Consider the following 25781-nt stretch of genomic DNA (forward strand, 5'->3'; position numbering starts at 1 on the left):
AGATGTTTTGTAGCAAAAGGAGGGGAGTGATTGACTTTGCAGTCTAGGAATGGAGGTCCCTGGGACCATCAAGGGAGAAGAGCAGAGTACAGGACTCTACCCAGAGAAACAGTGATGCCAGAGATGGAGGCAGAGATGATGACGTAGAAAGATGGAGTGACTGGGGACTTTAGACACAGAGAGGGAGAGGGGCTGTGTGCCGATGACCAGGGGGCAGGCTTGCAGGATATACCCTTTGGTTGGCTGATGCTGCATAAAGGGGGTTGTAACCATGGCAATAAAACAATATATGATAGAATGAATGTAAAGCTAATGTTCTCCCATTTAAACTATCACATAATTCACAATAAAACATTAAAAAATTAAATAATTAAAAAAAACCCACTGCTTTCTAACCACACCAATTTGCTTAACTAGGAAGGGATCTACTGGATTCCGAGAGAGTAACACTGTTCCTCTGAAGCATCATGACTTTAGTAGAAAGACCTGTGGCCATCGATGACTCTCAGTGCTTTGTAAAGACTGCTGGGCTGGCTCCATGGCTGCTGGAGGGTCCTGGCATGCCATGTCCCTGATGCTGAGGGGAGGAGGATTCCTCCTGGAGTCAAGGTCATTTTCCCAACCCAACCATCCCAAAACCCCTACAGATGGAGGTGGCAACATGGGGAGCTGGGTGAGGCCACTAACAGTCAGATGGAAGGGGACCACACCTGGATGCTGTTTGCTGATTGGTCTTTAGCATGAACTAGTTTCTTAAGCCCTCTCCTTCCTGGTGAGCTAGAGGCTACAGAAAGCAAAGCTAAAGAGGGTCATGTTGGTGCAGATGGGAGTAGAGTGCACAGGAAGGATGACCTACAGTCAGATGAGAGCATGAAGCAGGGTACCTGGGGATAGAGGAGGGGTAGGCAGTGCTGGCCTGAGTATCTCTATGATTCATTTACGTGTTTGGTGTTTATAAACAAGCCACAGCCAACTCCCTATTACCCAGCTGATTGTTTTATCCCTAAGACTCCTGGTCCTTTGAATGTGAACCTGAGCCTGTTTATACAATGTACAAAAGAGAAGCCAGTGTTTTGAAATGGGTTGCTAAAAAGAAGAAAGTAGTGAACCAAAAACCCTACTCGGGTGTTGATCCCGCCACCTAACTCTCTGGGTCTCCGTTTTCCCATCTTCCATGGAGTTATAGCTCTGCAATGGCCTCAGGTCCAAAATTGTCAGCCATCCAGCAATGTTGGTGGCCTGCCTGCTGGGCTCTCCTGCCAGCCTCTAAGTCTCCAGGGACAGACACTCCTGTGAACTTGACCTACAGGCCAATTCTCTAAAACACAACCTGCCAAATGACAAATGTGTCACATTGTGGAAGACACTTTTTACAAACCTTCAGTTTCACCTCTACTCCTTTAATAGTGGGACTTCCTCCCATTTGGTGATTTATGCCCCATCCCTGCCCTAAAGACTCCCAGGCTGCATACAGGACAGTTGACTCCCTATTTCACCCCCAGAGAGGCAAGGTAGGATGATGGCAGGGCAGGGATATAACTAAAGCTTTGTTGTTGTTAGCTGTCATTCCCTTCATGGGAACCTCATCACAATGGAATTAGTCCTGGGTATCCCCATAGTCAGTTGCAGATGAGACCACTGTGACCCATAGGGTTTTCATTGACTGATTTCTCAGAAATAGATTGCCAGCTCTTTCTTCTTCATCTGTTTTAGTCTGGGAGCTGTTCTGAACCCTGTTCAGCATCATAGCAAAACACAAGCCTCCACAGGTAGTGACCTCATTTGAGGAATGGAACCCGGGTCTGCCACACAGAAAGTGCAAATTCAACCACTGAGCCTCCACCGTCTCCAGCTAAAGCTTAGAATTTTTCAAATGGATTTTCCACCTTTTTCCAGGTTTGCACTAAAATGTTGGTACAGCATATTCGCATAATGCTGAGATCCTCATGAGGTGATATGGGAGGCCTGGCGCAGTGTTGTAAGATAAGCACAAGATCAGCAGTGCAAACCACCAGTCGCTCCCAGGAAATCCTACGCAGAGTTACTTTGAGTCGAACCAACTAGACAGCACTTAACCACAGTGTATCAACAATATATAAGACTGAAATGAATCAGCTCTAGGGAAAATGGGAATGGGTGTTCAGAACCCTGTAACCATGCCCCTCTCAGCTACCTGCCCAAAGAGCACCCCTTCCTCCCAACATACTTTCACCACTGATATGCCCTGTTGTGGGGCTATAGGCTCACCAATGGACTGAACACCAACAACAGCATGCATTTGGAGAAGTTCAATTTGACTCAGCAAAGTGAGAGCCATGGGTTGTGAGGCTGGAGATAAGATTGCCATCAAGACAATTCCAACTCATAGCAATCCTGTATAGGGTTTCCAAGGAGCAGCTGGTGGGTTTGAACCAGCAACTGTGCGTTTAGCAATCCAATGCTTATCCTACAATGCCACCCTAGAAATGGGCCCTCAATGGTAGGCAGGGGAGCAGGCTCCCTTCCTGCAGCAGGAGGACCAGTTTGTACATGGGGCAGGCCTTACCGAGCTATGTTGTAAACATTCCCAGGAAACAGGCTTGTGCCTTGGACCAAATAATGAAACCCTGACCATGACCAGCTGCTGAGGCGATGGAGAGAAAGAGATGGATTCAAGAGGGGTGCAAAGGTGGCTTTTCTGTCATTGTCAGCATGGGAAGCGGCTGGCCAAGATTTTGGTTCATTCATTCCTAAAATGAGCCATTCACTCAGCCAGCACGTAACTCTCATGTGCCTTGTAAGGCAGGCATCTCCCATGTGCAGCCGAGAAACTATTTGCCATGGTCAAGATGTGGAGATTTCCAAACTGACAGATAGTGGGGGGAGTCTTCAGAGGGGAAACAGAAGAAATTTTTCTTGCAAAGATCTGTCCTTGGACATAGCATACATTATAGGGTTCTATCTGAAAGATCATTTAAAGAAACTCCCCAAGACAGAGAGATAAATATCCTACACAAGGAAAGGGGATTTCTCACATCCCAGAATTTAAAAACTTTGCTGCTATGCATCTTGTCTGCCACAGGGGAGATTTCACCAAAAGCAAAGAAATTGGTTTCTGTGTCATAGCTGTGCTGATCCATCCTCACACTGGCTCTTCTGTGGTCCTCCCTCCTTCTGCCACCTGCATCAAGACCCTAGGACAAAGGTTGTCTTTGTCAACCTCAGGGTTGAAGAACAAAAATAGTGCTCCCTTAGTTCTTCTATTACACTTCCACCTGTCATAAATGTGGGGAAAGGACCTTCACGTCCAATAATGGATTCTTGTTAGCATTGTGGTAATTATTGTATGCCATGGTTTTACAATGGCTACACTATTGACATTTGGGACCACATCATCTTTGTTATGGGGACTGTCTTGTGCTTTGGAGAATGATTAGAACATCCCCATTGCCCACTACATGCTAGTATCCCCAAGTTGTATCAAGAAAAAATGTCTCCAGAAGTTTCCAAATGTCTCCTGTTGTCGCTGTTGTTAAGTGCTGTGGAATCCATTCCAACTCTGTATAGGGTTTCCAAGAAACAGCTGGTGATTTGAACTGCCCACCTTGTGGTTTAAACTGATCTTGTGGTTGAGTGATTATCCTATAGTGCCACACCAGGACTTCAAATGTCTCCTGGAGGGGGCAAAATCATCCCAGTTGAAATACACTAATGTATACCAAAAGAGTGGCACTCCCTCTTTCCAACACTGGCATTCCTCACCCACATCTCCAACTGTGCCCACACTCTCTGACCACCTTTGGTTATAAGGCATGAAGTCTGTGCCCCAACAGAGGCAGCACCTCCACTTACACTCTGGTTGCCCCCCACCACCATTTAGATATTGTTCTGGAATTGTCCCGTCTCTCACTCAAATCATTAATGTCTCTCACTCCACTTAATAATTCCCATTGGCCTTCACCTGCCACCCGCCACCCCATTTTCTGCTCCCTTTCACTTTGTTGTTGTTGTTGTTATGTGCTGTGGAGTCGGTTCCGACTCATAGCAACCCTGTACAGGGTTTTTGAGGCTGGAAATCTTTAACGGGAGCAGAAAGCCTCATCTTTCTCCCACGGAACAGCTAGTTAGTTTCAAACTGCTGACCTTGCAGTTCGCAGCCCGATTGTAACCACTACACTACCAGAGCTCCCTTTCACTACACAACTGTAATTCTAAAAAACTCATCTACTCATCTCTACTGCCTCACCTCCATTGTCTCTTTTCAATGAGAGTTCCACTCCCCAGCACTGTAATGAAACATTCAAGGTATCAAATGTCAAGATCCCTACTGGCTTCCATGTGGCCAAATCTCATGGTAAATTCCAAATCTTAGTCTTCATCTGACCTGAGCTCTTACCCACTCTGAACACCATCCTCCTCGTCCTCCCACCTCTGAACACTGGAAGTTACTGGGTCATCAGACCTCTCGTCCCACGTCTGTGATTTTATTTGGTCCCATGTGCCAATCATTTGTAGGAGCTCTGGTAGCATAGTGGTTACGAATCTGGCTGCTAATCTCAAAATCGGCAGTTCTAAACTACCAGCTGTTCCACGGGAGAAAGATGAGGCTTTCTGCTTCCGTAAAGATTTACAGCCTCAGAAACCCTGTACAGGGTCACCATGAGTCAGAACTGACTCCATGGCACATCACCACCACCACCACCTGTCATTTGTACACTGATAAATTTAAAAGCTGGATCTGTAGCCCAAACCACTCCAGTGGATGGCCTCAGACTCATGTATGAAGAAATTTCAAAAAGTTCATGGAAAAATTCCATTATTTTTTTAAATTTCATTTTCCATGAACTTTTTAAAACCTCCTCATATAGCCAGTTGCTATCTCTCTGCCTACTCTGATAAAAGCAGAACTCTGGACTTTACCCAAAATGCCTGCCTGTTCTCCCTACACCTTTCATAAATGAAATCTACGACCACCTATTTGCTCAGGCCAAAAACCCAGTATTCACCCTCGATTCCTCCTTTTCCCTCAATCTCTCCATCCAGTCAATCAATAAATCTGTTGGCCCTGCCCCCAACTGGTATCCCAAATCCCAACCACCAACTCCTAGACCTCTGCAACAGCCTCCTAATGAGTCTCCCTGCTTCCTCTGTTGACTGGACCATCTACCCTCCACACCACCACCAAAGTGTGGGCCCTATGCCTTTGACCCCTTGCTTCTTTCTGACACACTCTTCTCTAAGCCAGTATGCTGGCATTAGCCCCTTGTCAGGAACTGCTTTAAGAATGAGTGCAAGGCACAAATATGGCTAATGAAATGTGAGAGCTGTTGACTTGGGGGTTTCTGGGAAGCTTTCCTCGTTTTTAAAGCTCACACACAAAGAAAGAATGCCTCCTCATCCCGGGATTGTGTGAGGCCTAGAACTGGACAGAAGAGCAGCCCTGAAATCTGACACTACTTAGGTAGCTTGCTGGGGCGTGCAGGGCAGAAAGGAGACATCCTTCGTCCTTGATGACATCCTGGAACCACAGAACCAACCAACCCAGGAAAGCCCCACCAACACCTTCTCCTCATGTAGATAATAGATTTGCCTGACTGGTCTGGTCCCTTTCCAGTCAGGTTTTTCTGCTGCACAGCTGAAAACAACTCTACCAAAGCACAGATGGTCTTTAAAAGCATAGATCACTTTAGTCTCCTGTTTACAAATTCTCCAGCGACTCCTCATAGCTAAAACCCTAACTCCTCACCACAGTCATGGGCCCCGCTGGCCCCACTCCTACCTACCTTTCCAAATTCATCTCATTGTTTTTGTCTAGTTGTGATTTTTTTTTTAATGTCAAATTTCAAGCTTTCCCCCACAATAGCATTCATTCTATTCACAGTGTTGTCAATGTGTGACCATCATTATTTAGTCCCAAAATGTTTTCATCACCCCAAACAGAAACTCAGTAATCATTAGGCATTAGCTCTCCATTCCCCTTCACCCACTTCTTATTGTTGGTAGGTGCCATCGAGTCGCTTCCAACTCTTAGCGACTCAATGCACAGTGGAAGGAAACACTGCCCGGTCCTACAGCAATCTCATAATTAGTGTTATGCTTGAGCTCATTGCTTTTGTGACTGTGTCAAGCATCTCACTGAGGGGTGGGGGCGTCTTCCTTTTTTTTCCCTGACCCTTCACTTTACCAACCTTTGGTAACCACTAACTAATATCTTTCTGTTTCTATGCATTTGCCTATTCTAGATATTTCATGTAAGTAGGATCATACAATATTTTTCCATTTCTAATCTCATCTCTTACCTCTGCCCCTCCCCCAAGACAACTCCCCCTATAACTCCAAACTGCCCTTCCTGACTCATGCCCATATCCCCAGATGGTAAGAGACACGAGCAAATTACAACACTGACCCCACTCTGCCAAGGCCCAAGCCAGGTAATTCGAAGCCAACACCCTCATCTCACTCCCACCAGCTCGCCTTCTATCAACTGTGTTCAGCTGAGCTCCCGGGCACATTAAATATCAAGGGCGGAGCCTGGACTCTAAAACCTGACCACAAGGGGGCGCATGGAGTGAGGCGCAGTGCCCGAACCAAGAGGCCTTGGGCTAACGTCCTCAGAGACCCTGCTCCTAAGGGAGCAAGAGCCGTGAGTAATGTCTCCTTTAAAGAAGGCAGCTGGCAGGAACTCCAGGGCCCGGGAGCAGCAGCCCACTGGCACAGCATGGGAACTGCTCGTCTGGAATTAATCGGAGCGGTGGCGCACACAGGAAACTGGAATTGAAAACAAAAACAAATAACATTGATGTAAACTGTTCTCCAAAATGGGTGGCTGATGCCTATTTACAAAACGCCGTCATGACAACGTTCTCAGAAGACTGGATAATTAAACAGAAAACAAGTTATGTTTATTCATGCTCTTGCAAGACCCGATGGCTTCATCCCTTCACATGCGTGAAGAACAGCCCCACTCAGAGGGCACAGCCTATGCTGTGCGTGGAAATGGGGTAAGGGGTCCCACCTTTGCTGTTTGGACTGTCTGCTGGACACACCTCACCCCAGGGCACTTGGAAGAGTGTAACCTAGACAAAAAGACTGTGTCTATTCCTTCTCTTTTTAGTAATAAGAATGCCACAGTTTAGAAATCATCTTCAAATTTTATTCACTGAAGACAAAAAAAAAAAATGTTTCTAATCTACATTTCAAATCAAATGCCTTGGAAAAGTCTAGAGCATTATCAATCAAGGCAGAGGCAACGCATCAAGGTTGAGTTTGGTTCTTTGGTTTCCCCTGCCAGCTTGCCTCACTCAGGAAATGGAGCCATCTTACCCAACACGAGCAAGCCAGGAGTCTTTCCTGACACCCATGTGCCTACCCACCCACCCCACCCCCCTTATCCCAATTAGTTCCAAGCCCTGTCATTTCCTTCTATCCAGTATCAGTAGTCACTACCTGTCTCTCCCCTGAACTGGTGCCTCAGCCTAAAGGGCCCCTCCTTCTCTTTTCTCCCCCATTTTTTTCCATTACGCATACAAAAGCCAAAGTGATCCTTTTAACATGCAAATCAGATCCCATCCTTCATTGGCATCTTTCTGTCAGCTTAAATTAAAACACTAAGTCCTTGCTATGGCTCTGTCAGCTCCACCAGGCCACTTAAAGTCTCTCAGGATGCTTCTATGCCAAACGCCCCCGCCTTGTATTTCTGTGCTTCTGCCACACTGACCTTCTGCAGTTCCCAAAGCCTACTAAGGTCTTTCCCTACCTCAGGGCCTTTGAACAGCTGTGTTCTCTACCTAGCGTGTTCTTCCTACCATTCTTGGACTGGCCGGTTTCTTCCCATCTTTCAGAACTCTATTTAATAGTTCCTGACTTACATTTCTACCCACTAGCACATCTTACAAGGCTTCACCTGATTATTCGCTCTCTGATTATATGGCATCTTCTCATATCCCACCCTGAATCTCCTTTCCTTAATACAGGGAGTCTGGACACTCTTAATAATGAAAATAGAAGAAAAGGCTGTGGGGTGGGGCCTCTCTGAAAGAAGGTACTCAGAGGACTTGGAGTGGAAGTTGGATCTCTTGTCAGGATTCTCAGAGGGTTCCTATCTGGGTCACTTGGCTGTTCTGAGGCCTCTTCCACATTTTTCACTCTAATTGCTCCAGTGAAGAGAGAAAGTATATTTAACTTGCATTTTTTTTTCTTCTGAAGGGGTATGTTAAGTAATTAACACTAGCTGTTGTGGTGTTGTTGTTGTTGTTGTTGTTAAGTGCCGTTGAGTTCATTCTAAGTCATAGTGACCCTGTACTGGGTTTCCAAGGAGCAACTGGTGGGTTTGAATCACCGAACTTGTGATTTGCAGTCGTGTGCTTATCCTACAGCACCACACCGGGAGTTGCTGCAGAAACCTCAAAGTCTCAGTAGCTAACACAGTAAAAGCTGATACCTCGCCTCAACTGATCTAATGGGTAGGCATCTTCCCTGAGTAGTGATGAGGAAGTCATGTTCTTCCCTCTTATTACACTTGTGGTCACAAGGTCTCTGCAAGAGGAGAGGGAAGCTTGGGGGATGACAGGGGTGTGTGACCCGGCCTAGTCACATGACCCCACCCTGGCTCCAAGGGAAGCTAGGTGATAGTTTTTATGAGGACTCAACAAGGGGGAAAGGAACAGTATTTGGGTACACACAGTCTAACCCCTTAAAAACAAAAATCTTTGTTGTGAAATGAGTAAAGGTTTACAGAGAAAATCATCAGTTTCACACTCCACAAATCATACACTTCATTTCATCTTGACTGCAGCCCCCTCCATGTGACATCACTTATCCGTGTTCCGCCCTGTCATTCTTGTTTCTGTTCCTCCTCCTTTCCCCACCTTTCTGAATGTTATCCTTAGGTAGATGCTCCCCTTTTGATCTCGACTGGCGAACTAGTCTATGGTGTGTGTGCCTCACTAGTGTTGTTGTCCTCCATATATGTCTGTCTACTGCTTGGTTGAAAAAGAAGCCACAGGAGTGAGTTCAGTTCCAGACCAGAAGGGTCACCAAAGGCCATGGTCTCAGAGTTCTACCTGTCCCTATCTGACCAGTAAGCCTGCTTTTTTTGTTTTTTAATAATTTTGAGTTTTGAGCTGTCTTCACTAACAGCTTGCCCAGGAACATTTGAATCCAACCTTAGAACTCCAGAGTCCTGGTATGGTGCTGTGGATTAATGCACTAGATTGCAAGGGCACTTTGAACCGCAATGTCGGTGGTTCAAGCTCATCAGCCACTCCTTGGAAACCCTATACCGGATCCTATACATGATCATAGAAATCCTATACAGGATCACTATGAGTCAGTACCAACTTGACGGCACTTAACAACAACAACAACAGTGTGTAATTGGAGTCCTGGTGTGGCACTGTGGGTTAATGCGCTGGACTGCAAACTCATTTGAATCTCAAGATGGGCACTTCAAGCTCACCAGCTGCTCCTTGGAAACCTTATACAGGATCACTATAAGTCAGAACTGACTCCACGGCACTTAACAACACAACAGTGTATAATTGGAGTTCCTGGGTTTTACAGACAGAGAAATGTTCAGCTGCCTGCCAAAAAATTGGCAGTTTTGAACAAAGGCACCTTGGAGGACGTGGCTGGCTTCTGAAAGGTCACAGCCTTAAAAGCTCTATGGAGCCATTCTACTCTGTGTACCTGGGGTCACTATGTATGAAATGACTGGTGGAAGGCAACTAACAACAGCATATTTACATGTGATCATAGTATGTTCTGTGTTCCCTAAAGTTGTCGAGGTAATAGACAATGAAGATGCTTTCCTCTTATAAGTATCTGGTGTGAAAAAGGATAAACTCAGGATCTAAACTCTCAAGAAGCACCACCTGGCGTGAGGCACATGAACTTGTCCGTCTGATGGAGACTTCTCCAGGCACATGAATGAGCAGGGCAGGAGGCTGACTCACAGCACAGGAGGCCCTGGGCTTTCTACCTCAGCACTGACCCCTTACTCCAAAAGCTTGGCCTCTCTGCTGCCTGCTCCACCATGGCACCCTAGGGTACCCTGGGAAAGTAGTGTCAGTCCCTGACTACCAAGCTCAAGTCAGACCTTCCACTCCTCTGCACAGCAGTCACACGTGAGGTGGTTCTCCCAAAACCAAAAAGCCTTATTGGATTGGCCAGAGGAGACAAAACAGAGCGCAGGGTATCTGGGTAACCCTGCCCCACACTAGCTCCTCCTGCAAACAAGGAAAATGTTACACCATGCTGGTGTGCTTCTTGAGATTGGGGACATGACTCTGCCTTCTGCTCACCCACCCCCCACCTCCCAGTACCCTGCACTGGGCCATAGGAACGGCATTCCCAATAACGGGGAGCCAGGTTCTATAGGAGTCAGTATTTGTGGCTGGTGGTCTGTGAATAGCTTCCGGTCCCTGCTCCTCTTCCACATTTAATATCTGTCTCCTCTAGTAAGCACGTTTCCAGGCTCTGGGCCTGTTTGGCTGACCAGTGTGCTCCCACTGCATTTTGGCCCAAAGTAAATGCTCATAAATAATTATTGATTGAGCATTGCCCAAACTGTTCATTTGATCAAACCTATTTAAATCCGTTCTGTGTACTGTGAATAATGTCAAGTACTGGGAATACAAAAGGAGTAAACAGATACTGTCTCTGCCTTTCTGTAGCTGACAAAAATGCTTTTTACACCAGCAAGTAGAAGTTGATAACGACACTGTACAAATGACTCACATTAAGCAGTGTGAGTCAGCTGAAAAGGTAAATTACAGATCTATGGGTAATTGTTGTTGCTAAGTGCCATCTAGTCGGTTCTGACCCATAGCAACCCTGTACAGGGTTTCCGAGGGTGTAAATCTTTACGGGAGTAGAAAGCCTCATCTTTCTCCCGCAGAGCTGCTGGTAGTTTCCAACCACTGACCTGAAGGTTCACAGCCTGATTCGTAACCACTACGCTACTAACACATTTATTGCCATCCCCAAAACAAAGACAACAAGAGGGAATATAACAATGGTGGGAAATGTGAATCAAGTTATGCATTTTACACGAGTTTCCCTAAGTGGGACTAGCAGACCCTCATTCCCTGTCGTATAAGAGGAAACTTGCAAGCTCCTGGGGAGGTTAGGGAGCATGCTTTCTGATGTGATGGGGGGCCAGAGTCTGCTAGTCCAGAGCCATCTCTGCAGGTTGACACCCACCCACCAGTGCAGGCTGAGATGGAAGGCTCTGAGACAGCCTGTTCCCAGCCTCCCACCTGCAAAGCTTCAACAGAAATTTGAAAGAAGTTGGCATGGCAGCTCTGCAGGAAGCAGGCAGGGAGAGTAGAAAGCTCTAGCTCTTCCTGTGGTTGTCCCTCAGGGCATACCACCACAACCCACTCTGTGACTACCAGAGGAAGTCACAAGGCCCAAGAGATGCCGCTCATGCTCTAGCTGGTCAGGAGTCATTGGACACACACACTCCGCCTCTGTTTCCCCGACTCAGCAACTTCACGGTGTGGCCCCAGTCACAGGCAAGACTAGATCAGTAGGGTTTGTCATAGCTTCTTGGTGATTCTCGGGTCACTTGAAGGGTGTGTTCTGAGTTTGTTGTTAGCTGAGTTTGGTGTCAGCCCCCACTCATGGAAACCCAGTGTATGATGGATGGTCCTGTGTCATCCCCGTAATCAGTTATAGATTGGACTGTGCGATCCATAGGTTTTCCATTAGCTGATTTTCGGAAATCAATCACCAGATCTTTCTTCCTAGTCTAGACGCTCTACTGAAGCCTGTTCTGCACCATATTTTTGTTGTTAAGTGCCAGGGTGTCAGTTCTGACTCACAGAGACCCTGTATCGGGTTTCCAAGGAGTGGCTGGTGGGTTTGAACCACCGACCTTGCAGTTCAAACCAACTTTGGGGTCTAGTGCTTATCCTGCAGCACCACATCAGAATTCCACTGGCAAATAGATGATAGCTTCACATGGACATAGAATCAAACCTGGCCCTCCGTCACTGTTGTTGTTTAGTGTCTTTGAGTCGATTCTAACTCATAGTTACCCTGTAAAGGGATTCCAGGGAGCAGCTGGTGAGAATCCAGCCACTAACTCACCAATGCCTCATGTTCTAGGTAAAACACATCCATTTATGAGGAGAACAAGGTGAGTTGAGGCTGCAGCTACGGAGGTGTGTCTGAGTGTCTGGACTGGAAACCTGAACTCTCTCCAAAATGCCCTACTTCCAAGCAAGCCCCAAGCTTGGGCTTAGCCTTCAAGGCTCAGTCAAAAATATTGATGTGCAGGCAGTTTGATTGAGCTCTTGACAGGGTCTTTTCACCAAGAGCATCATTTGGAAAATGGCAAATGTCTAGGTAGGAATGTGTTCCATTAATGCATTTTTGACATTAGAAAACCAACCCCGATTTGACAAGAATTTGAGAAATTTAATTTCTATTGCTCCAACGCACCAGAATCCTGCCTGAGAGGGTGCTGATGGGTTTTTGAGTGTCTCATCGAGTTCAAGACAGTGTGAGAAATAGCGCCTGAGATTAAGGGAAAGCTGTAATAGGAACTAAAACCCAATTCTCCAGCGATTGAGATTTTACGGCCTCCTACTTTCAGGAAGTATGTTTGTTTGCCTGTTTAGGGTAGGCCCATTAATTCCCTGTGGCTACCCCTTCTCACCAAGCTCCAAAGAACACGGGGAACATGTCTGTAGGGAGGAAGGCAAAGGCTGGTGTTTGGGACACTTTGTGTCTGGAAAACCAAGAGGGTGTTTCTACTCAGGTGTGAAGGGGACACAGAAAGAGGCAGAATCACTCAGGAAACTGGCTGTCTTAGCCTCAAGCATACCTTCTGTGTGCCAGGCACCATGCTAGGCCCAGACACTGCTTAACACTCAGCCTGGTTCATGCACCCTATGTTGGGCCTCTCTCCAGGTCTGTCTTGTGCTAATCAAGCCACACTGGCTTTGACAATCAGAGCAATGTGATCATGAGGAAGCAAGAATTTAGCAGAAGTTTTCATCACCACTAATGACTCTCAGTGCTTTGTAAAGACTACTGGGCTGGCCCCATGGCTGCTGGAGGGTCCTGATGTACCGTGTCCCTGGTGCTGAGGGGAGAAGGGTGCTTCCTGGAGTCAAGGTCATTTTCCCAACCCAACTGTCCCAAAACCCCTGCAGATGGAGGCGGCAGCATGGGAAGCTGGGTGAGGCCACAAACAGCCAGATGGGAGAGGACCACACCTGAAAGCTGTTGGCTGATTGGTCTTCAGCATGAACCAGTTTCTCAAACCCTCTCCTTTGTGGTGGACCAGAGTGGAGAAGAGAAACTGAGGCTACAGAGGGGAAAGCTGAAGAGGGTCATGTTGGTGCAGATGGCCATAGGGTGCACAGGAAGGATGACCTACAGCCAGATGGGAGCATGAAGCAGGGTATCGTGTATAATAGTACAGAGGGAAGGCAGTGCTGGTCTGAAGGCAACTGATGTCAGAAGTGTTGACGCACAGCGAGGTGGCTAACCCAAGCTGTGAGAACCCACAATTCTCTTGGCCACTTTGGCAAGCAGCTTTCCAATACCAGTTCCCATAGCACAGGGCATCTGTCTGTAGGCATAGACCCTCTTCCCACAATGCCAGGCAAACTTCCCAGTGGATGGCTCTCACCCTCATCAAGTTCTGTCTTTCCAAGGAGAAATCCATTGCTGTCAACTCCAACTCATGGTGACCCTGTGGAACAAAGTAGGCTTTCCAAGGCTGTAAATCCTTATGGAAGCAGACTGTCACATATTTCTTCCACAGAGCCACTGATGGGCTCAGACTGCCAGCCAACCACCACCAGGGCCAACTTCTTTATACAGACACTTTCTCACACCAGGCCTGACCTTATCCTCTGACCAAGCCCTGCCACACTGCCCCTTATCATGTTCTAACCATGGGATGGCTCTCCCAGAGACCTTGGAGTGACCAATGGATCACAGGTCAGAACACCAATAGGATAGGGCTCCGCCAGCACCCTGAAGAATAATGGAGAAGAAAGTGGAGGCAAGAGCAGGAACTCTTCTGACTTGCACATGGTGGATCTGAGGGTACTAGGGAGTCACTGGTGAGTACTGAGCAGGATTGTGATATCCCATGTACAGAAAGTGGTGACAAGCAGACTTTAGAGGCAGCAGAGGCAAACGGGAGGGGTGACCATGCAGGAGGCTGTTGAGGGTCTGAGCCAGCATTGCAGTCCCAGGATGGGAGGATGGAAGGGAGACTCGAGATATTACAGGGAAACTTCAGTGGGACTTGGCAACTGTTGGTGCTTCTACTTATCATGTCACATGTGCCCTGACAGGCAAGTCTGCAGAGGCAGATGGCACTGGAGACAAGAGGAGGCACAGCAGGCAACACCTGGGTGGAGGGGCCACTAGGATGTCCATTTGGAATCACCCATTCAGGGTCCCAGAACCCTCCTAGTCCAATCCCTCATTTTGCAGATGGTGAAACTGAGTCTGCAGAGACAGGGAGAGGAGCTGCCAGGGCCACTCAGACAATAACACCTGCAGAGTCCAGAGCCGGGAGCAGTGTCCTGTCCTGATCTCTGAACCCCAAGCTGCACTGTTGTCTCATTCTTCCTTCTGCTGAGAAACTGCCCCAGGAGGTCACTTAGCCCTGTCTCCTCACTTAGCAGGGCAGTGGAGCCACCCAGGGAAGGCTTGTTGAACAGCAAGTAACTGGCAGTGAGGCAGAAAGAGGAGGCTCTGTAGCCATAAATCTCCTCAGAATTTTAAAAGGAGCTGGGGAATATTGACACGAATTAAATCCAATAAAACATTCATTTAATTAAACTTTAAATGATCCAAATATTTGCTGTTTGGTTAATATTTGTGTAGCTGACAGGAGCAGAATTATGATGGTTCTGTCAGTAACTGTGCATTCTAATTGTGCATGAGTTTTTCCTGTAAAGGAGAAACTGTAAAGTGGCCTTCTTCATACATACAAATGATGGAGAGGCTCTGAGCAAACAAGGCATTTGAGCTATCACAGCCCAGGCAGGTGGGGCACAGCAGGCTACCATCCCCCCACCTTTTCCGTTTTTTCCTTTGATTTATTTTCTTGCTTTTTCAGTCCCATATGATAGGCTCCTTCCAAACCTTTTTTCTAAAACTAATTGAAAAATAAATCTTGGGGGCTCCATAGGGAGGGGTCCTACATTTCAAATGAATGCCACGCTCCAAGCCTAGTACTCAGGGACCCCAAGACACCAGCCCACGTTTCCATCCTCCACTCCTACTCTTCTCCCCACCCACTTTCCATCTGCCAGGATCCCAGTCCCTATCTTGTAAGGCACTGGTTCTCAGGCATGATGATACCACCGAACCCCCTGGGACAATAGTTAACATCCAGGTGCTCATCCTCATCGCCACAGTCATCAGCCCTTGTTGCTAGATGCCATCGAGTCAGTACCAACTCACAGCACAACAGAATGAAACACTGCCTGGTCCTGGGCCAACCTCACAACTGTTGCCACACTTGAGCCCATTGATGCTGCCACTTTGCCAATCCATCTCGCTGGGGGTCTTTCTCTGACCTTCCACATTACCAAACATGATATCCTTCGCCAGAGATTGGGCCCTCCTGACAATATGTCTGAAGTATGAGAGACGAAGTTTGGCCATCTTGGCCTCCAAGGAGCACTCTGGCTGCACTTCTTCCAAAACAGATCTATTGGTTCTTTTGGCAGCCCATGGCACTTTCAATATTCTCCTCCAACACCACAACTCAAAAGCATCAATTCTTCTGCAGTATTCCTTATTCACTGTCCAGCTTTCGAACACATAGAGGTTATTGAAAATATCATGGCTTGGGTCAGGCGCACCTTAGTCCTCAAGCTGACATCTTTGCTCTTCAAGACTTTTAAAAGGTCTTGTGCAGCAGATTTGCCTAATACAATATGTCATTTGATTTCTTGACTGCTACTACCATGAGTGTTGATGGTTGATCCAAGAAGAATGTAGTCCCTGACAACTTCAATCTTTTCTCCATTAATAAGAATGTTGTTTACTGGTCCAGTGGTGAGGATTTTTGTTTTCTTTACATTGAGATGAAATCCACACCAAAGGCTGTGGTCTTTGATCTTCATCAGTGAATATTTTAAGTCTTTACTTTCAGCAAGCAAGTTTGTATCATCTGCATATCGCAGGTTGTAAATGAGTCTTCCTCCAATCCTGATGCCATTCTTCGTCATATAAACCAGCTTCTTGGATTATTTGCTCAGCATACAGGTTGAATAAATATGGTGAAAGAATACAAACCTGTCACACACCTTTCTTAATTTTAAACCATCCAGTGTTCCCACGTTCTGTTCGAACAACTGCCTCTTGGTCCAGGTACAGATTCCTCATGAGCACAATTAAGTGTGCAGGAATACTCATACTTCGCAATGTTGTCCATAGCTTGTCATGATCCACACTATCGAAAACCTTTGCATAGTCAATAAAGCACAGGTAAACATCTTTCTGATATCTCTGCTTTCAGCCAAGATCTGTCTGACATCAGCAATGATATCCTCGTTCCACGTCCTCTTCTGAATCTGGTTTGAACCTCTGGAAGTTCTCTGTCAATGTATGTTTGCAGCCATCTCTGTGTTACCTTTAGTAAAACTTTACTCACGTGGGATATCAAAGAGATTGTCCAATGATTTCTGCATTCCATTGGGTCACCTCTCTTTGGAATGGGCACAAATATGGACCTCTTCCAATCAGCTGGCCAGATAGTTGTCTTCCAAATTTCTTGGCAGAGATGAGTGAGTGCCTCCAGTGTTGTCTCAGTTTGTTGAAAGGTTTCAATTTTTATTCCATCAATTCCTGGTGCCTTGTTCTTTGCCAAAGCCTTCAATGCACCCTGCTTCTTCCTTCAGTTTCATTGGCTCTTGATCATATGCTACCTCTTATAAAGCCTGAACATCAACCATTTCTTTTTGGTACAGTGACTCTGTGTATTCCTTCCATCTTCTTTTGATACTTTCTGTATCATTCAACAATTTTCCCAGAAAATCCTTCAATAACGAAAGTCGCAACTTGAATTTTCTCCTCAGTTCCCCCAGCTTGAGAAATGCTGAGCGTGTTCTTCCCTTTTGGTTTTCTGGCTCCAGATCTTTGCACATTTCATTTAATATTTGACTTTATATCTTGAGCTGACCTTTGAAATTTTCTGTTCAGCTCTTGGACCACCTCATATCTTCCATTTGCTTTAGCATCTCTACGCTGGAGAGTAAGTTCCAGTGTCGCTTCTGACATCCATTTTGACCTTTTCCTTCTTTCTTGTCTTCTCAATTACTTTTTGCTTTCTTCCTGTATGATGCTCTTGATGTCATCCCACAACTCTTCTGGTCTTCGATCTTTAGTGTTTAATGTATCAAATCTGTTCTTCGGATGATCTCTAAATTCTGGTGGGATATATTCAAGGTCAATTTTGGCTCTTGTGGACTTGTTTTCATTTTCTTCAGCTTCAGTCTGAATTTGCATATGAGCAAATGATGGTCTGTTCCACAGTCTGCCCCTGGCCTTGTTTTGACTGATGATATGGAGCTTTTCCTTCATCTCTTTCCGCAGATGTAGTCAGTTTAATTTCTGTGAATTCCATCTGGTGAGGTCCATGTTTATAATTGTTTCTTATGCTTTCTAAAGAAGGTATTTGAAATGAACAAATTCTATCATGTGATCTCCAGCATCATTTCTATCACCAAGGCCATATTTTCCAACTACCAATTCTTCCTCTCTGTTCCCAACCTTTGCATTCCAATCATCAGTAATAATCAGTACATCTTGATTGCATGTTTGATCAATTTCAGATTGAAGAAGTTGGTAGAATTCTTCTATTTCATCCTCACTGGCTTTAGTGACTGGTGTGTAAATTTGAACAATAGATGATATTAACTGGTCTTCCCTGTAGGTGCATGGATATTATCCTATCATAGACCTTTTGAATGATCTTGATCTGTTCTTTTTGACCGTGAATGCAACACCATTCCTCTTCAATTTATCATTCCTGGCATTGTAAACCATGTGGTTGTCAGATTCAAAATGGCCAATATCAGTCCATTTCAGCTCACTAATGCTTAAGATATCGATGTTTATGTGTTCCATTTCATTTTTTACAATGTCTAATTTTCTTAGATTCATACTTCATACATTCCATGTTCCAATTATTAATGGATATTTACAGCTCTTTCTCTTCATTTTGAGTTGTACCCCATCCACAAATGAAGGCTCTACTCCATTTGCATCATCATGGTCAACTCTACTTTGAGGAGACAGCTCTTCCCAGTTGCACTGAATGCCTGCCAACCTGAGGGGCTCATTTTCCAGTACTATATCTGACAGTGTTTCTCTGCTAGTCATAAGGTTTTCGGTGACTAAATATTCGAAGTAGTTCATCTCTCCTTTCTAGTCTGTCTTCTTCGTCTGGAAGCTCATCTGAAACTTGTCTACCATGGGTGACCCTGCTGGTATTTAAAATACCCATGGAATAGCTTCTACAATCACAGCAACTCACAAGCCACCACAATAAGACAAACTGAAAGACAAGTGGTGGGTCATCAGTCCTAGGGCATCTGTTATCAAATTGTAAACTGGAGCTCTAGGGTCCTGGGGAAACCCTGCCTCCCCTAGGCAGAGGCAGCCCTCCCGACTACCCATTTATTTAGTCTTTTTCTTGCGGTGGGCCTGGAACTCAGCCGTGCCAAAAAGAACATGTGGGTTCATTTTGTAACCAACCTGACTTCCTTGCAATCCCCATCTATGGGCTATTGGGAGAAAAAAATGCAACAAAATTAGTCCATTGTAGAGTTTAGTCTGAGTAGACCATTTTAGCATTCTGGGTAAGTAATGCTCCAGGTGAGGAAAACAGGTGTGTCTCTATTTTCCAGCCCTCATTCTAGTCCCAGTCCAGGCTGGTTTATGAGTTAGCAGAATAGCATGATGGCCTCTGCTTGACTTTGTCTGCTGTCCGAGGCTCTTCCTCGGCACCCTCAGCCTGTGCAGATCTGAATGCTCCCAGGAGCACGGTCTCCCTCAGCCCCTCTGGCAACACACATCCCACAAGGTCTGGCTGCAGTTCCATCAGGCCCTGGGCTGGTGGTCCAATCTTCAGTCCTGGAGTACAGAGGTGTAGCGCCCCTCACTCAGATACATATGTAAGGTCTGGCAGCTATGGCATATGTCCTGGGCACCACTCTCAGGGGGTGTCACTGAGCAGTTTCTATTAACTCTCCTAGTTTCCATCTCCAGCTGTGAGAGATGATTCTGCAAGTTAAAATGACTACTTTCCCATATGAGAGCCCACATGGGTCAAGGAAGGAGCCCTGGTGACACAGTGGGTTAAACACTGGGTTGCTAACAGTAAGATCAGTGGTTCAAGCCCACCAGCCACTCCAGGGGAGAAAGATGAAGACCGTCTACTACTCCTATAAAGTTTTAGTCTCTGAAACCGTATGAAGCAGTTCTACTCTGTTCTGTAGATTACTATGGGTAGGAATTGACTCGACAGCGACGGACTTGGTTATGGATCAAGGCAGACTGTGTGGGCTTACTCTGCTGAATGTAGAATGAGAAGAAAATTACTTCAAGCACATCATAGGACCATTTTCATCAGCAAAAGTGAAGAAAAGTGAGGTTGTAAAGACCATCCCCTGAGCATCAAGAAGGACGAGCAGGACTAGAGCATGAGATCCCTCCCTAGAAAAGCAATGACTGCACAGGCAATAGCATGGAAAGACAGAGGAGCTGTGGGCCCCAGGCCAATGCACTGAGTAAAGCTGAGTACCCACCACGTGCTGGAGACTAGCTTAGAGAATGTGCTCTTTGGGCATTCACAGACTGGCTAAAAGAATTCTGTAACATTTGCCTGAAAAGAGCAGAGGCCAAGCATGGCTGAGAAGTGGATGTCACGAATGAGGCATGCCTGCAGTATGGCTGAAAAAAGACATTGCTGATTGGAAAAGTGCTGCATCCTAAATTGGATTTGATCCTGAATTGTAACCTGTTCGCTTCCCTAATAAAACCCATAATCATGGGGTTGGGGGGGAAATGCAGTTATAATTTGCAAGTAGTACCATTATGTATTAAGTAATAGTTGAATGTGCTTGACTTATATTTTTGTGCTGATGGTGTGGTAAGTTATCTAAAAGAAGGGTGTCCAGTGCTTGGACAGGGGCCCAATTTCACTGCTATTTTCCATTGATAAACCTCATGGGCAGTAAGGACTGTCCATGGGGTTTCTGACAGATACACACCTGCAATCACCCCAGATGGGGAGGAGAGCAGCCCCTCAACCTTGGTCCTTCTCACTTGCACTCCACAAGCCTCACCGTTCCTGCAGCCTCCTTCTTGTTCCCACAACCTCGGGCAGGCAGCAAGGCCATTCCCTATGCTCCCACCTCCACACACCAAGGAGCCTCAGAGCTCATCCAATGAAGGGCTGACACCTCCTCTAAGCTCAGGGAGAACTCTGAGCTCTGATTCAGAAGGGCCAGGCTCTACAGTGGGAGCTAAATCATTTTAGTAAATTCCTTCTCCCCCTCCCTCCCTCTCTCCTAACCTGATCTTGCTACGGAGGGTCAGTCCATACCCTAACCTGAGCAATAAGCCTCGTGACTCAGAGGTGGGAGGGCAGCAAGCATAGCGTGATTGAAGAGGGAACTTGAAATGCATCACTGTAATGTTGGTAAAATATGATGCAGGCTGCATCTGCATCCATCACTCGGTGCTTATCTCAACTCATGTGGCTGAGTCACATTGTCCTGTATTTAATTGTCCCCTCTCCCCCTCTCCTCCACCCCACATCCTAGCCTATTGGCTCCTTGCCTTCTGTATTTCAGTTTTGTCCATTTTTCATCCATCCATCCAACTAGCACTGATTAAGCACCTAATGTGTGTCTTGTTCATCTTCCCAGACCCAGAGCTGGGCCAGTAAGTGTTTGGGGTGGAGAAAGGTCTTTGCTATGCTACTTAGAGCTGACCTGCTGCACCTGTGCTCACTTCATTGGCTTGGTTCTGCTATGCTTTACACCTGTGCCTGTTTCTCACCCCACCCCCACCCTCCACCCACACTACCAGCAGAGTACAGCGCACAGATGATCAGATACAGCTGACTGGTGTCTCACTGAGTCACAGAGCTCAGCTCCCAACTCTGCTTTGCACCATAGTTTTGGGGGGACACCTGTCAGGGTCCCCAGGTTTCAATGTAATGGTGACAGTGAAGTTGCCTCCCACAGTAGGTACCAGACCCAGAGCCAGCCTGCCTCCCTTAGCAAATCCTGTCTCTTCTTTGGCCCCAAGCCAAAGTGAGCAAAGAAGGGGAGACTGTCCCATCAACAGGCTGGTGACTCTCCCTCCAAGCCTGGCCCCATCTTGGCATTTAAGCAGACCAAGTTTGATTATTTTTTTCCATAAATCCCCAGAATTTCAAAAAGCCTCTGATCATAGGGAAATAGTTTAGATCCTTCCCATTTGCCTGAAGAACAATCAGTCTTACTGCCAGTTATCAAATATAAAATGGTAAGGATAAATCATTTGTGCAGCCTGAAGTACACTTCAAAAACTTAAAGACTACCAGACCTGATCATAGAGCAGAAATCCAAGTCCAAGTCCAAATTCAGGGAATCATCAGACAGAAACAAACCTTCAAAGGTCAGTTCATTCATTCCCTTGACTTCAGACAGTGCAATCTTTAAAATGCCCCCAGATGGATGAGAAAGAAGCCTGTTGACTCACTCTACAGACCTTGATTGCACTTAGCAGGGCCCAGACTTCATTAGGTCTGGGGAGCTCCAGGCAGAACCAGCTGAGTGGGCTCCTGGCCTCTGTGCTGGCTGGCCTCTCAGGTCCTGGAGGCCCACATCATCAGCTCAGCTCACAAAGCCACAGCCTAGATGCTTCTCCTGCACACCAGAGCTGTGGCTCATGGTCTGTGTTGACTCATGAGACCTTTGAGAAAATTTGACTCAAGTTGTGGTTTCTATACCAGGAAAAAATGTCTATCTGTAAATTTAGACTGGGTTGCAAATAAAGGAGCCTGGTTGTGCTATGGTTAAGTACCTGACTGCTAACAGGTCAGCAGTTTTGAGCCCACAATCATTCCTTGGGATAAGATGTGGCTGTCTGCTTCTGTAAAGATGACAGTCTCAGAATCTCTATGGGCAAGTCTGTTCTGGCCTGTAGAATCACTGTGACTCAGAATCAACTCAACAGCAACTGGGTGGTTGCTTGGTTGGTTAGTGAACTATTTTGAGGAGCCTGGAAGCCCACCTGTGCTCCTGCCCTTGAGTAGATCCCCCTGGGTCTGCATCTGACCACTTTCTCCTTTTTCTCTTCAGAGGTAGTTCAGCTCAGCCTCGCCCCTGAGGAGAGGGTCAGCATAACCACGGTGACCGTGGGACTGAGCACAGTGCTGACGTGTGCTGTCCATGGAGACCTGCGGCCACCAATTGTCTGGAAGCGCAACGGGCTTACCTTGAACTTCCTGGACTTAGAAGACATCAATGTAAGTCACTTAAGATTTATTCCAAGCTCCAGTGTATCACCCAGGGAAAGAAAGCTGCCCTAGTTACTGGGTGGCAATGACAGAGCCAGAGTTTTGTTCGAACTTCCTGTGGTGGGTGCCTTTCAAGCCTGTTGTCAACCTGGAGGCATCAGAAAATCCAAGTCCACCATATTCAAGAGCAGGATGAGTGGGGGCCATAAACCTGGTAGCTATGCCCAGGATAGAAAAATGTGTATTGATTTGCAGATGCCATGGTGGGCAGGGCAGGAGGCCTCTGGACCTGGCCTGCCTTAGCCAAGGTTGAAGGTGGGCATGAGGATGGTACGTGGAGAAGAGCCGTGTGTACCAGTGGAGGCCACACAGCTTCTGAGGTGGCCCACAAGTCAACAGAGAGGTACCACCAGGTAGAAGGTGGGAAGATGTAGGACAGGAGCAAGCACAGCTAGCTGGGGAGCCTGAGAGGGAGATGCTGGGCCTTACAGCCGGGTAGGATTGAGGCATCCAACCATGAGGGAAGGGGCATTCTTTGTGGAAGGCAGAGGTAAACAGTTGGGCTGGTTGGCTGGAGATCAGGTGCCAGGTGAGGAGGTGGAGGGAAACCAGGTGGAGGGACTTTGTCTTGCTGGTCCTGTTTGCTGGGTGAAGGATGTAGGTTTGATGTTGAGTGGTTCTGTGTGGAAGAAGAGACAGCTGAGCTCCCACAGCATGACATAACAAGCAAGGGGGTACTTTCATTCCCTGAGGACCCGCCAGCCTGGGTTAGGGTCCGAGCATCCCCCTGCACTGATTTGTTACTTTAAGCAATTTCTTAACCCACTCAACCTCAGTGAATTAACCTGTATGAAAACATTATAATTATTAGCAGAATCTTTCTTCTACTGGCCTATGAGGATTAAGTGGATTCATTCAGGCTTATTTATTGGCTCAGATTTGGCACAGGCGTAGTGCATCTTCGCAGAAGTTCACGTGAGAACACAGAGTGATGCCACCCAGGTAGGGAGCTGCCAAGGTGGCTGACTGGTCTCCAGCTACAATAACAAAAAATACAATTTTCAGGCAACATCCTGGTCTTCTTGGCTCAAGATGAGTGATATACTATAAAATGCTTGGGCCAGAGAAGGATGACCTGTAGGATGGTGGCTTCGTTCCTGCTAGCATCTCTAAGGGATGGGCAAGGAGGAGCTGCTTGAGTAGGGTGACCCCATGTGTTGGTATGTCCCCAAAAGGAGACCAGTTGGAGTGTCATAGTTGAAACTTTGTTGCAACCAGCAGAACTGCCTTACAATGGAGTAAGCAACTCGCCCCTAGAGACATACAAGCTGAGGCAGGGACTATCATCAGCAATGCTGTGAGGTGGCTGCTAGTCGCTAAGCCCCATGATTTTGATGGTCCCTCCAATTCCGAGGCTGCTTTGCAGGGAGACAGGAGCCACTGTTCTGCGGGAGTCTATTGCTGCTGTGACCTGGAGATGATGGGAGGGACATATGGGAAGAAGAGGCCCTCTGGAGGCTCTACCCTGGAAAGAGATGGCCAACTGCCCTTCTCCCACCCTGGCCACATTGGGCAGGATGGTTTTCTAGCGATTTCTCCATCATGGTGAGCGTAGCGTGTATCCCTCACGTCTCTGAATGTCAGTGCCAACATGACTCTGGTGGGTCCTTGATGGTGGGCAGAATCCTTTGTCCTCTGGGCCTGAGATGGCCAGGGCTTGTCTAAAATCTCAGTAAGAGAGGACCATGTCTGTTGCCCACAGTAGTGTGGGTGTGGGGATGATATTGTGTTGTGGTGGTGTTGGTGTGTGTGTTGGGGTACCCAGGCTTGTATGCACAAAGCCTCTCAGAACAAGGTACTGATGTGGGGGCATCGGCTTTTAAGCATGTCTTACTGGTGATGATTGATTCAGAACTAAGATGGGGTTCCGTATCTGTCTGAATAGCCATGTGCCTTACCTGGTGCTCTTTTTAGACATCAGAAATAAGGGCAGAGGCAGAACTCTTCTTAATGTACTTACCATGAGTTAATTAAATTACTTTGAGTGTTATTCCCCTCCCTCGAACATGCCTCCAGCGCCAACTCAATTGCATTTCTGCTTTTCACAATAAGGTTAGCAATTTAGGTAATTGTGGGTGCAACAGGAGATTAATGGCCCCTCTTCACTTCCCAGGAAATACTTGCTGCTTGTGGGCAAGTCAGCAGCGCACACACGGAAGGGCCTGGTGCTTCTCAGAAATGCCCACAAGAGGGCACATGTCAGTGCCAGCCTCCCTCCCCATCCCCCCCCGCCCCCCCCCAGTCTTACCTGATGTGCACAGTGCAGACAAGTGCGCACAGACCGGCACAGGGAGCATGGCAGCAGGCCCACAAGTGAGGATCACAGCCTCCAAAATCAAAAGGGTCTGGGCTTAGCTCTCCATTCTGCCACTTACTAAAACTCACAGTGGACATTTGACCTCTCTGAGCCTCAGTTTCCTCAGCAGTGAAATGGGGTAGACAAATAGTACCTGCATCATAGGAGTATACCAAAAACCAAAGCAAACCAACTGCCATCAAGTCAATTCCAACTCACAGTGACCTTCTAGAGCAGAGCAGAGCTTCTCAATAGGGTTTCTGAGGCTGTAAGTCTTCATGGGAGCAGACTGGCAGACTGCTGCTTCTTTTCTCCCTCAGAGTGACTGGTAAGTTTAAACAGCCAGCCTTGCAACTAGCAGTCCAATGCTTAATACACCATGCCACCAGGACTCCTTTCATAGGATTATGTGTTATTAAGTGCCATCAAGTCAGTTCCAACTCATAGTTACCTGTATAGGGTTTGTAAGGATTGACTGGTGGGTGTGAACCTCCAACCTTGTGATTCAACCCAATCTTGCAGTCCAGCGCTTGCCCTACGGAGCCACACTAGGACTCCATGATTTAATCCTTACTGTTATCATAAATGAGATGATGCATGTAAAGTTCTTAGCATATATTGTTACATAAATGCTAGCTGTGGTGTAGTGAAATAGCTAATGTCTCTTCTAGTCAATGGAGAAAAGATTGAAGTTGTCAAGGACTTCATTCTTCTTGGATCAATTATCAACACTCATGGAAGCAGCAGTCAAGAAATCAAACTACATATTGTACTAGGCAAATCTGTTGCACAGGAACTTTTAAAGTGTTGAAGAGCAAAGATGTCAGCTTGAGGACTAAGGTGCACCTGACCCAGGTCATGGTATTTTCAATAACCTCATATGCATGTGAAAGCTGGACAGTGAATAAGGAAGATTGTAGAAGAATTGATGCCTTTGAGTTACCA

The 25781-nt window shown here is 46.7% G+C and overlaps 1 protein-coding gene across 1 annotated transcript in view; it reads left to right on the forward strand.

Annotated features, from left to right (window-relative positions):
• The window catches only part of FSTL4 (follistatin-like 4), a 676535-nt gene that overhangs the window by 565067 nt on the left and 85687 nt on the right, over nucleotides 1-25781 (forward strand). The window contains exon 7 of the mRNA XM_006872911.1: nucleotides 22323-22489. Coding sequence (XP_006872973.1) covers nucleotides 22323-22489 — 167 coding nt within the window. The remainder of the gene's footprint in view (nucleotides 1-22322; nucleotides 22490-25781) is intronic.

Source organism: Chrysochloris asiatica, unplaced genomic scaffold (genome assembly GCF_000296735.1).
Source record: "Chrysochloris asiatica unplaced genomic scaffold, ChrAsi1.0 scaffold00215, whole genome shotgun sequence".
In the NCBI taxonomy this organism is placed as follows: domain Eukaryota; kingdom Metazoa; phylum Chordata; class Mammalia; order Afrosoricida; family Chrysochloridae; genus Chrysochloris; species Chrysochloris asiatica.